General features: G+C 37.4%; 1 protein-coding gene across 2 annotated transcripts; it reads right to left on the bottom strand.

Moving 5' to 3' along the window:
• Positions 1-3176: 3176 nt before the first annotated feature.
• LOC132151760 (eukaryotic translation initiation factor 4B-like) lies at positions 3177-12068 on the bottom strand. 2 transcript variants are annotated; one of them, XM_059560110.1, is made up of 15 exons: positions 11937-12068; positions 10063-10203; positions 9379-9584; positions 9139-9255; positions 9003-9057; positions 8762-8908; positions 8098-8235; positions 7778-7900; positions 7412-7673; positions 7109-7182; positions 4622-4865; positions 4486-4514; positions 4257-4395; positions 3806-3878; positions 3177-3567 (listed from the first exon to the last, which is right to left on the bottom strand). In XM_059560110.1, the coding sequence occupies exons 1-15, from the start codon at positions 11947-11949 to the stop codon at positions 3496-3498; spliced, it is 1833 nt and encodes a 610-aa protein (XP_059416093.1). In that variant the 5' UTR covers positions 11950-12068; the 3' UTR covers positions 3177-3495. The 2 variants fall into 2 exon arrangements, with proteins under 2 accessions (XP_059416093.1, XP_059416094.1); XM_059560111.1 differs by lacking the exon at positions 3806-3878.
• Positions 12069-12571: the final 503 nt, after the last annotated feature.

Genomic DNA, 12571 nt, shown 5'->3' with positions numbered 1-12571 from the left:
TTATGTTAAATTAGAATACATATAATATGACAAAATGCTGTTACCAATTAAATCAGTATTAATCAAGCCTTCAGAGATAGAAGCTGTGTCTGAAGCTGCTTTTAGATATATTTACATTTACATTACATTTATTCAGTTAGCTGACGCTTTTATCCAAAGCGACTAACAATTGCTATATATGTCAGAGGTCACACGCCTCTGGAGCAACTAGGAGTTAAGTGTCTTGCTCAGGGACACATTGGTGTCTCACAGTGGATTCGAACCCGGGTCTCTCACACCAAAGGCATGTGTCTTATCCACTGCGCCAACTCCACCCCACAGTTTAATGCCGGGCTGTACATGGATTTACATAGCAATTACAACTGTATAATGAAATGAGATTAATGTTTAATACAACGGTTTTTACACAGAAATATGTAATGACAAAATGAAATGATAGGCCTACTTTATGATACTTATGAAAGTCATATCTCCACTAGGTGTCGGTAAGTCACTGTGTTAATGGATAAGTCTTTTATTCAATCTAATTGTTCAAGATTCTGATTCATTCAGTAATAAATTCAAGTGTCTGTGTCTGTCTTTAAAAATGTGTCACTGAATTATCTATGATATGGGTCTTTCAAAGACTGATTCATATCAGGAGTCAGGAATGATACTCGATGGTTTACTATGACTTTGGTTTGATGACGTCAAGAAAATACCCCCCCCCCACACACACACCCATTATTTTCTGAGAACTACTTACAATGTAACTGTAAAAATAATGTATATATGTAAATCCACATAATTCTGTACTTATTTGTTTACATTTTTGTAAGAAAACACTCGACACTCTACTTGCTCTCTGTTCGTTTTCTATCTAGGTTACTTGTTTTTCATTAAAAAAAACTTTCTATATTCTATATATTTATTATAACTACTTGTTTTCTTTGTGTGTGTGTGTGTGTGTGTGTGTGTACAGTAGTCAACATTTGAAGCAGATCAAATCCTTTAATCAAAGTTGTCCTAAAACATAAAACCAAAATGCGATATTATAATTCATTTCTATGATTTATATATATATATATATATATATATATATATATATATATATATATATATATAAAACTTGCTACTTTAACTGCATTGAGCTATTCGAGACTTGTCATAGCATCTGCGTTTTATTGCTCTTTTGTTAGTTTTGACTGCTTTTATTGATCTCATTAGTAATAAAATACCAATATAATATAATATAAATGTAATAATTAATATAATATAAAAATTAATGATCTACTTAAAATGTCCCACATACCAAAATAAATGGTTAGCGTTATTTCAAAGGACATTTAAAGCATCTCTGATTTTCTTATATCGTGTTATATTGTTATTGGATATAAATGCAGGCGATCCGAAAACAAGGAGGAACATTGGGCTGAGTAACCCATCGTGTTGGTAGAGGCGTGTACCACAGAAACGTGATTGGTAAACGGTTTGCCTGAGAATTACCAATCAACATAATCAAATTAAGAAATACCAATCAACATAAAATGTTACGAAACGTTCTGGAAGAGGATGTGTGCCTATATCATCCTAATGCACGGTGAGAAGGAGAGTTTGAGTGGCTAAAGAATCTCCAAGGATCACAGCTGGAGAATTGCAGAATATAGTTATCTCGATTTCAGAAAACCTTAAAAAAAAATGGTCAAACAGCACATACATGTTGTTTGGGAGGGTTACAGGAAAAATTATCCTAGCTCATCCAAAAACAAACTAAAGCATATTCAGTTCTGGAACTTTAAATATGACTGGCTTCTATGGTCAGATGAAACTAAAAATGCGCTTTTTAGCAGCAAACACTCAAGATGGGTTTGGTGAACACAGAGATAAAAAGTACCCCAAATATATACTGCGGTATTCTTGATGTTGTGGGCCTATATTTCTGCTGGAGGGTCCTGGACATCTTGTTTAGACACATGGCATCTTTGATTCTATCAAATACCAACAGATAAAAAATCAGTAAGTGACTGACTCCGTTAGAAATCTTATAATGGGCCATGTTTGGCTCTTCCAACTGTAAAATAACCCAAACAAAAACCTCAAAAACAACACAGAAATGGCCATTCCAGTCCTCTGACCTGATTCTGGATTAAGGAATGGTCTCTGATCTCTTGTCCGGTGTTCTCTAACCTCGTCAGGCATTATAGAAGAAAATTTAGACCTGTTAAACTGACAAATGGAGGTTTCACAAAGTATTGAATTAAAGGGTGCCAATAATTGTAGCCAATGTGTATTTGAGAAAAACCTTTATTTCATTGATATTTCCCCCCATTTTACATTCTTATTATCCAATGAAAGGATACGTTTTTGTGATTTATTTTTAAATAAAAGATCAAAAGGATTAACAATGCAGTTCAATTTTCACAGCCTTCTCTGATCATATACCAAGGGTGCCAGTATTTTTTGGCCACGACTGTATGTATATATATATATATATATATATATATATATACACAGTATATATATATATTTAACAGCTGAATGATTAAAACATTCTGACAGCCAATCATGGATCCACTCGACCGTTGAGGATTTAAGTGGCCTCATCTTCCTTTGGATTAAACGCTGAAATAGTAAGCGTTTAATAATGAATTACAGTTTTTGGTGTAAATGTATCGCAATTAATTTGCCTCTGCAGTCCAACTGTGGATTTACATGGTCAGATTTTAGGGTTAAATTTAATAATATAATCCTTGGGAAGGAAAAGCATTAAGGGTCTTGGACTGCTTTTCAATACTCAATCACCAAGGGACTGGGAAGATCAGCACAGCATCAGTGTGTTGGACAATTACAATTACATATCATGCCCTTTGAGAACATAATGCTGCACAGGTTTGAGATGAAAGGATGAACAAAACGAGCAGAAATATTGAGTTTCAATCTGAAGCATTTAAAGGATTTAAGTGGAAAACCTATCCTACGGCATACGACTCAGTTTTGAGGGCGTTTCTGCTGTCTCTGATATTGAACTCTTCAGTGGGAAAATAAGGCCAGTTTCATCAAATGCACCATGTTTTATGACATTCCAACACAACTCTGAGCATTATGATTGAACAGTTAAATAAGATCCATAAAAAAGTTACTATCCATCATATTGCAATTGCTGACTGAATTAACCAAAAAAGGAATTCAGAGACAAGTTACAGTATCTTATATTTTTTTTATTGTTACAATGACTGTCAAATGAACAATGATTTTCAAATGTCTATATGTATGAATGCATTAATCTACGTACTGCATTGATTTGTTTTATTTTTAATTAAAATGAGCCAGTCTTAGGAATACCTGTTTAAATTTCCATAAACGTGACAGAGAAGAGCATTGTGGGTACCTTAGCCATCATCCCTTAAACCATCCCATTCCCTCAGCATGAGCTCTAATGAACCCTTCATTTGATCGTTCATTTGCTTTTTTTCTTCTGTACTCCGTTTCTGTCGTTAGTTGATCCTTCCTAATTGTTCATTCCTCTCCATCTTCTCCCTGGTCTCCATCCATTAGTAGGGCAGCATACTTACTTGCAGAGCTGAATTGCTGTAGCAACAAAAAGAAAGTTTATAACCTTAAAGGTTTTGATGAGAAAGACACTGGCATCCAGAAAATAATCTTCAGTATTTCTCACTGAATTAGTAGTTCCCACAAGTATTACACAACAGTGGGCTGAACAACTGCACTAATTTGAAGGTTTCTACAAATCATACTTGGGGTCAAATTTTTCTTGAAATGTAGACTGTCTACTCACTGAAGGGTCAGGACCAGATAAAGTACTCACAGGAGGAGTGCCCTCTTCATATTTCTTTGGTTCTGAGGCTATTCTGGGATCTTGTTCCCGTCTGACCTCCTTCCTTTCAATTGAAATACATGACAGGGTTTAAGAATAGATAAACAGTATTATATCGAGATCATGATCAAATGTATACATTACATTTAGCGATGATAAGCTCTACACATTCTTACTTGATATGGATTAATCTAACAGCCGATCACGCAGCAGAAAAAAAAACACGTGACAACTAGCTTATTAGCTAGATGTATGGACTATTTAAAAGTCAGTTTTAGATTTTAGTAGTTCCCATTTACTTCAATACACAGAAAAGTCTAGCATTCTTTTCCTCTAACAATATCTCAGATTCAGCTACTGCCCTTCAGTCAATGTGATGTCTATGGAGTTGTGTAAATTTATACAGTACAAGACAAATTCACATTAATGAAGAATGTGTCACCTGTCTGCAGGTTCTATCTGTTTCTCTTTATTTGGGCAGTCAATTTCTCGTCCCCGATCCCATCCTCCTCCTTCTCCTCCTCCTCCTCTTCCCTGAGACACAACTTTATCCTTTCGAATGCCATCAACCCGATTTTCATCTAACAAACAGAAATACAGACAAGTGAGAAAACTATGTATTCATGTTTTTTTTTCTACTCTTCTGAAGTTTTAATGTGGAGACTTTTAACCTTTGCCTGATACTCTTTCTTCTGCTGACCTAGAGGAACAATGACAGAGAAAAACAAAAAGCGCATGAGTGTTACTTGTGCTTCATCATTGTGTATTTTATATTTGTATTTCCATTATTTGTGGGAGAAATCACACCTGTTGGATTTAAGAGAGCTTTTGTTGCTAGGGGCAGCTGAGGGTGGTCCTTCCTTCTCATTAGCACCACCCCCTGTGCTGCGTTTGGCCCAGGCATTTTCTTTAGGTGGTGGAGCTGGCATAACTTTCAGCGGGAGCGCACCCTGACTGGAAGAGGGTGATGGACATGCAGGAGAGATCGGCTCATCCTCCTGTCCACTGAGGACTTCATTCTCTGAATGTTCACCATCTTGACTCCTAGATCCTGAACATCACAGATACAGAAGTATTTAACACCATGTTAACTACTGGCAGGTATGGAATGATATTGCAGACTTTATTCAAAAGGCATTGCAAATTGTATTTGCAATTGCGTTTTCAATTTGTGTACGCATAAAATGTGACAATCCAAACGCAAATGCAAATCACGCATTACCGTCTTCATTTTCGATTAAGTGAACGCACAGTGTCTGCCAAATTTAAAATGGAAATGCAAAGTCCGTTTGCAATTGTGTTTCCCATATCTTAAGTTTAGTTTGGTAGCTCAGTGGTTAGTCACTGTCATCTCTCACCGCATACCGTCTTTTAGCGCGTGTTCGAATTGCAGTAGTCAAGGTGAGCTGACATGTTATCAAGTACGCTGCTGTTTGCAGAATTACCGGACCTGTGTCCTCGCAGACATCACACTCCCGAGTCGAATGCTCAAAGTCTGAACTACTGAGGATGCAAGTCCGAAATCAGCGGCTGAAGTTAGTAGGATAAACAAAACAATAAAGAACGTCTGTGTTGGCCCGGGTTTCGAACACGCGCTAAAAGACGGTATGCCGTGAGAGACGACAGTCACTAACCACTGAGCTACCAAGCTACACTGAATCAGCACCAGATCTCTAGATTCAAGACAGGACTCTTGGCTGTACATCGTGCAGCTGCTGAATCAAGGAAATGTGACCGTGTTAACTTGTGGCCTGTGTTTACCTATTATGAAAATAAACAATAGCAGAACACTGACTACATTTTATGGTTAATGATGTTAAAGAACATTTCATAACGTCTCAGACAACTGTACATTTGTGGCTACTGTGGCTTAATTATAAACACTATCGTTAACTCATATTTACCCTAGTAAAAACATGGTACATTTTAGTACGATCGTCACTTCCCAATGCAAACACGCCCAATAAAATGGCCCCACTCCTGTCACTTGATTGACAGGTTTCCGTGTAGACGTTGGAAATTCAAATGCAAAAGGTATTGCGATTCCATTTGAGTTTTGGCAGTTTACATGCACAGTGCAGAGAGAGTGAAAAGGCAAATGTGGTAATTAATATTGCTATTTAAATATGACAGGCTCATAGCTCGTAAGATATGGGAAACACAATTGCAAACGGACTTTGCATTTCCATTTTAAATTTGGCAGACACTGTGCGTTCACTTAATAGAAAATGAAAACGGTAATGCGCGATTTGCATTTGCGTTTGGATTATGTCACATTTTATGCGTCCACAAATTGAAAAAGCAATTGCAAATACAATTTGCAATGCCTTTTGAATAAAGTCCGCCATATCATTCCATAGGCAGGATCTTCTTTTGTAGGCATATTTGCTTAAAAAAAAAATAATAATAATAATAAATATATATTTTTTTTTTTAATGGCTCCATTTTAACTTTCATTGTACAAAATTATTGTTATTTTAGTAATATTTACATACAAATACAGTATTTAATATTATGAATTAGTTTCTATTTGTATGTTTTGAAATTTCATTGAAATTTTATTTAAAGGTTCAGCAATTTTATGTACCTTAAACATTTTCATTAGTTTTTGTTCTTTCAAATATTTATATTTAGCTTTAATGTATATTCATTTTAGTATTAAAGTAATTGAAGTACCTCAACTTAAACATTTCAGTTCCCCAGGAAACATTTCTAATGATCATTTAAGTTTTTTTTCATCTAATATTTATATTTTACTTAGTTAATGACACTGCTTTAAACACTATCTGTCATTCTCAATGAAAGTGCTTTCTGTGATTATTTTGCTGTAGTAAGTTGTAAGGACCTTTGAAATAACTGAAATTATTTGGTGAAGTGATCTTGACATCTAATGCGGTTAAGACCTTCCTGGAACTACTTTAGCCGTGTGTTTCCCGGAAAATAACTGCATGACTTAGAACGTTCATCAGCCAATCAGATTCAAGGATTCAACAGCCCTGTAACATAAAGTTAATAAAGCCCTTATACAAGAATTGTCCAGGATTTTTATATTAGCGCATACCTAATATACATGCTTTGATAATTGTTTATAATTTAGTGCCATGCCAGCTAACATGGCTACATTCATTGGAAGAAACAAAGTAAATAAAACAGTATATAAATACACAGCACACACTTTATATGAATAAATGATCTTTGATTTAAAAAAAAAACTGAATCTGGCCTCATTACTTTAAAAATCATAAGAATCAAACAAAAAGTAAAGAGTAAAACATGCATAAATGTATTTATTACCTTTAGGTTGAGAGGATTCACTTCCCGTGCGTCGACGCTCTTCAGGTGGCTGTTCATTCCTCCAACTCAAGTCTCTGAAGAAAAAAAAAAGAGAGAGAAATTCAACCACGAATTCTCGAAATACTCTTTGATCACAATTTTTACAGTTAAGTTTTCAGAGACTCCAGTTCCTGAGCTGTATTCCATTTCAACCCTCCCCAAGATCTCTATGAGATTCACTTTTAGGCTATTTTTACACCAAGTTAGACCCAAGTAGTTTGAAAAAGCACTTTTCCATCAACCCATCTATTCACGCTTCCTCACCGATCTCGTGGTCGTCTCTCCGAGGCCCTGTTCTTGTCCTCCTCCAAATGTTTCTGGAGTCGTTCTTGTTCTTTCTTCAGCCTCTCCTCCATCTCTCTTTCCTTAGCAGCAGTGTCCACAGGTTTGGCTGCCCCAAATATAGAGGAAGTTCTGCTGGAATTAGCCACCTTTATATCACTCTGCGGGGACAAGCTTCCACTCTGTTCCTCCTCTTTTGGGATGCTCCTTGGCTTCAGGTTTAACTTGGGCCTCTGTGTAGGGGCTGGAATGAAAAATCTCATATGATTAGTGACAATGTTCCTGATATTAAACTTGTATCTTTAAAGCTGAAGCATTTAATTTCTGCCTTAACATTATCTGATGTACCCCTCTCATCTTGTCCATCATCCCTCCTGTCTGAACGCTCTTCTCGATCTCCATCACGCCAGTCATCATTGTCTCGCTTGAAGCCACTGCTGAATCCTCGTCGTCCACCACGTGAGTCATAACCTTAGACAATCCCAACCATAGCATTACTTGAAAAGCAAACATTAACTCATAACACACCAAAAACACAGAACCTCAGAGAACTTAACTAGCATTTACATTCAATTTGGGTATCACTTGAGAAATTAAGCAATCTTTTGTGTGAATAAGCGGGAAAAATGGACGAAACGCTACAAACTTCCAAAATCAGTCTCTGCTACCTTTGTCATCATAGCGATCCCTTCGGTCTCGGTCATCAAAGCGATCTCTTCCACTGAAGCGATCTCGACCGCTGTCATAACGATCATCGCGTCTTGGAGCATCTCGGAATCGGTCCGACTCAAAGCGGTCACGTGACCCTGCAAAAAAATACCACAAGGCATCTCACTAGAGCTTACACTACACCTACGTCATCATCTGAAATGCCACTCTTCTGTGAACATGCGTACAAAAGTTAGCGGAAGCTAGAGATTGCGGTTTTAAAAAGTTTTTATAAATATGGATATTTGTCTTACACAAATACATCGCTTTGCTTCAGAAGGACTTTATTAACCCTCTGAAGCCATGTGAAGTACTTTTTATGATGGATGGACACTTTTTTTGGGCTTCAAACTCTTGACCCCCTTTCAATGCAATTATAAAGCTTGGAAGAGACAGTACATATTTTCATATTTTTATTTGTCTGAAAAAATATCATGGATTGATTTGTCTGAAAGAAGTCATATACATCAAGGATGGCTTGAGGGTGAGTAAATCATGGGGTAATTTGAATTTTTTGGTGAAATATCCCTTTAAACTAGTCTATGACTAAAGACAAATCCAAATTTGCTGTCAAAATTAACACTGGTTTAAGAATGGTACAGAGTGTGCATCTGTTTAACGTACTGTCCCCGAATCCGTCGTCTCTGCGTGGACCATCATCCTTGTCCCCGCTTGGCCGTGCCCTCCAATCAGAATCTGTCTTATCAGGGCCACTGTCCATCCCACGACCTCTATCCCTGTCTCGCCCCATCATTGATCCACTATCCCTCTCTGGAAGAAATATAAGAAAATGTTAATTTTAATAATTAAATTAAATATATTAATTTAGTTGAGAGGCAAAGACATGATGTACATCATTGTTCACCTTTGTCATTGGATGAATCTGCAATATCCACCCGGATCCGTCTGTTCCCAAGATTCTACACAAATGTAATGCAATGTTAACTCAAAACAGAAAACAAAGGTAATGCACTGAGGTCAGTGTTTTACAGACGACCCACCTCTTCATTTAGACTGAGAGCACTCAAGAATGATTCAACATCTTCAAATTCTGCATAACCAAAACCCTTAAGCCTCTCTGGGTTACTAGGCTCCCGTGGCAAACGTACTGCACTGATCTGAGAATACACACAAAACATCAGTTATACACAACCTGCATTTGTCAAAGCCGCTACAAAAGACTCCGAATGTAAGTGTATTATCTAGACATCCTGTTTCTAAACATGCAGATCCCCACTGACCCCAAGACCCCTGAAGAAGTCTTTGATGGATTCCTCGCTGACGTCGTAAGGAAGGTTACCAAGAAAGGCGGTGTAGGGTGGACCGCGTGGCAGCCGAGAGCGGTCAATGTTTGGTCCCCGTGCTGCACGAGGCGCAGTTGGCAGGATGGAGCGATCGATGGGAGGAGCTCGATATGTATCCTCTGCACCATGCCAAGAAGTTGAGACTAAAGAGGATGAGTACAGAACTTGACCACCACAGAATATGATTTCAATGCCTGAATCCTAAAATGCATCAGACCAACGGTAGTATTTTGCCTTCTTAAGACTTGACATTTGACAATATTTTTGCCCCGCTTTAAAGTCTGGAAGAGTCAACACAAGTTGCCAAAAGACAGAGCCTGCAGATTTTAGCCAGTTGGAATTTACAAGATTTCACAGAAAACCGCGTAGTATATGACAGGTAAAAACTACATTTTTTAGCTTCATGTTAGGGCTGAATAATTAATTACAGCAAGTGCTGCTCTATCTCTGCATCTGAATTTGAGGGATTTTAATATGCCTTTGGGAACATAACATGCACCAACAATCTTTCCTTACTTATAATGAGAAGCACTTGTCAAAAAGGAGAAAATAAGTCTGATGATTTAATGTTTGAAAATAAAGAAATTAAGACATCCATATTGCGTTCCAGCCTTCACTCACCATCACTTTCCAAGTCATCGGTCTCGTCTGCCCAGCTGGTGGTCTTTGCGCTGGGGTAACTGGGGGGCGCACTGCCACTGCCATCATTCGCAAGGAAGTCATTCAGGGTCAGGGTCTTCCCCTTCTTCTTATTCTTCTTAGCTAAAAAATGAAAAAAAAGATGCTATGAGAATGCCATAACTTATTTGATAAATATGTTAAACCAAACAGGTGACGGTAGCCATTGACTTTATATAAGTCACAATATACAAGTGGATGGCTACCATCAAGTGCTTGGTTACCAATATTCATCAAAACATTTTCTTCTGTGTTCTACAGAACAAAGAAACTCATATGTTTAAAACAACTTCAGGGTGACTAAAAGATGACAAAGGTTATCCTTTAAATGAACAGAACGACTGGAAAAGTCTGGCACACTCATTACACCAAAAGATGCAATGGCTTTTTAAAAGGTCAAAACAAAGAAACATATGCACGGATTTAATGTTTACAGTAAGATGCATTTGGAAAACAGAATTTTTATTTCATGCCACCATTAACATTCAGAAGAACATTTTAACATCCCCACCCTATAACAGACAAAGCATGACTATGCGCAAAAAAACAAACAAACAAAAAAAAACAGTTAGGCTTATTCAAAGACCATTATCACATTTTTTGTTTTTTTCACTAATATCTGCCTGCTTTAGAAGTGAAATGTCACTACACGTGTAGAGAATTTCCATGTAAAACCTCTTCACACCCTTCATTTAATTACACGAAACCCAGAATATACACCAATAGCTTTCACACCAGTGAGCAATGTCACACCATGTGCAAAAGATGTGTTGCTGTCTGACACTCCGCAATGTGGAAAAGGGTAACATAAGGCACATTCACATTATGTTTGTTTTACTCTGCAATTCGTATATGCATTAACTGGACAAGCCTGAAAAAGATCAGAAGCTCAATTTATGATACCACTGGTGTCAAATATTATTACAGATTTTAAATGTCATTCAGATGTATCATTAAGAAACAGTTTCAGATAATTCAGTCTTTCCCAGCTCAAAAAGATAAGAGCTGTATTTGCATAAGTTCTGAACATTTAGGCTGGTTGTACAAGCCTTTGAAGCACTCTTTAACTTACTAATGCATTTTTTTGGGGACACTTAAACACTCTTTCTGAATTGTCTTTAAAGAACTCGACACATACATTTTAGTATGAGATAGTAGGAGATGTTTCGTAATGAATTGCTCAATTTCATTTTCAATGACTCGACACAAAAAGTCACTCGCCACCTACAGGCGTAACGACTTAACTGCAGCGAATGAGTCCGTTAACAAATCTTTTCGGTGATCACATATACATTTAAAAAAGTAACAGAAATAAATCTAAATCACCAATCCAACCGCCGTTCTGTCAAAAAAGACGAGAGAACGTCTATTTGCTCCACGCACGTGGTCACCTCTCTGGTCCCTCCTCTGGATCGTACTGCGCATGCGCACTAAGCACGGGTTATTAGCACAGTTCTAAACTTCACGCGCTATAATTTACTTTCCGTACATTAACCTTATACATTTCCGCGTACATTAAAACGCCCGAACATCCGTCTGCGAAATCTTTCCGTTCAAAAACGCAAGAGGATAACAAAACAGGCGATGCACGTCATTTTGCATCTAGCACACAGGCTAATTCATATGCGCATAAGGCTTCCCCAATACAACTAATCCTTCATGCTTTAAGAATATTTTCTCTGTATATTTAGCTGTGCAGCACAGTGAATGCTATAACCATTTTGTATGAAACCAAGAGGGTTTTACAAACTTGTTTAGAGGTATTTCGCAAAGAAACCCTTAAATGAAGGCCGAGCGCGAGAGCGCATTATTCTCACCTGACGCCGCCATGTTGGAGAGTGTTCTGATGGTCGAGTCCCGGATGAAGGCGTCAGGGATTTGTCACGGGGGCTGGCAGGCATCTCAAGCACACAACATGTTTAACAAGTTGCACTTGTGAGGACGTGAAATCTGATATTAATCATTTCAGCAAACAGAAGGCAACAACCAAACCTAAAAAAAGAAAAAAAAATCCTAGAGATTAAGGCATAAATATTTTATACAGGCTTATTTAACTTACTTTTCTGTTTATCTTAGTAATGTTATAATGACAGCCTTTTATTTGACCGGAAAATTACTTTATTTATAGCTTATGCATGTCTTCTGTAATAAAAAATAGTGAGAAAAGTGAGAGGTGGGCAGGCAAATTCTGTCATTTTCTCTGACCCCTATGTTAAAAATGGGCCTTTGTTAGCTCCCTCGAGGTCATTACCAGAAGGCTGTCCCACATTTATTTTGGCATACGCTTTTATCCAAACCAACTTGCATTACATTATGCGTTACAGTATGAATTTTAACAGTTCACGCATTTCCATGACCTTAGTGTTGAAAGTGCTGTGCTAAAAATCTTTCTCTTTGCATGTCTCTGTATCTCTACCCCACATCCATTTTTGTTTTTACACAGTGGATACAT

This window comes from Carassius carassius, chromosome 10 (genome assembly GCF_963082965.1).
Source record: "Carassius carassius chromosome 10, fCarCar2.1, whole genome shotgun sequence".
NCBI lineage: Eukaryota > Metazoa > Chordata > Actinopteri > Cypriniformes > Cyprinidae > Carassius > Carassius carassius.
The sequence above is the reverse complement of the archived record's forward strand: the minus strand, read 5'-3'. Positions and strand labels throughout refer to the sequence as shown.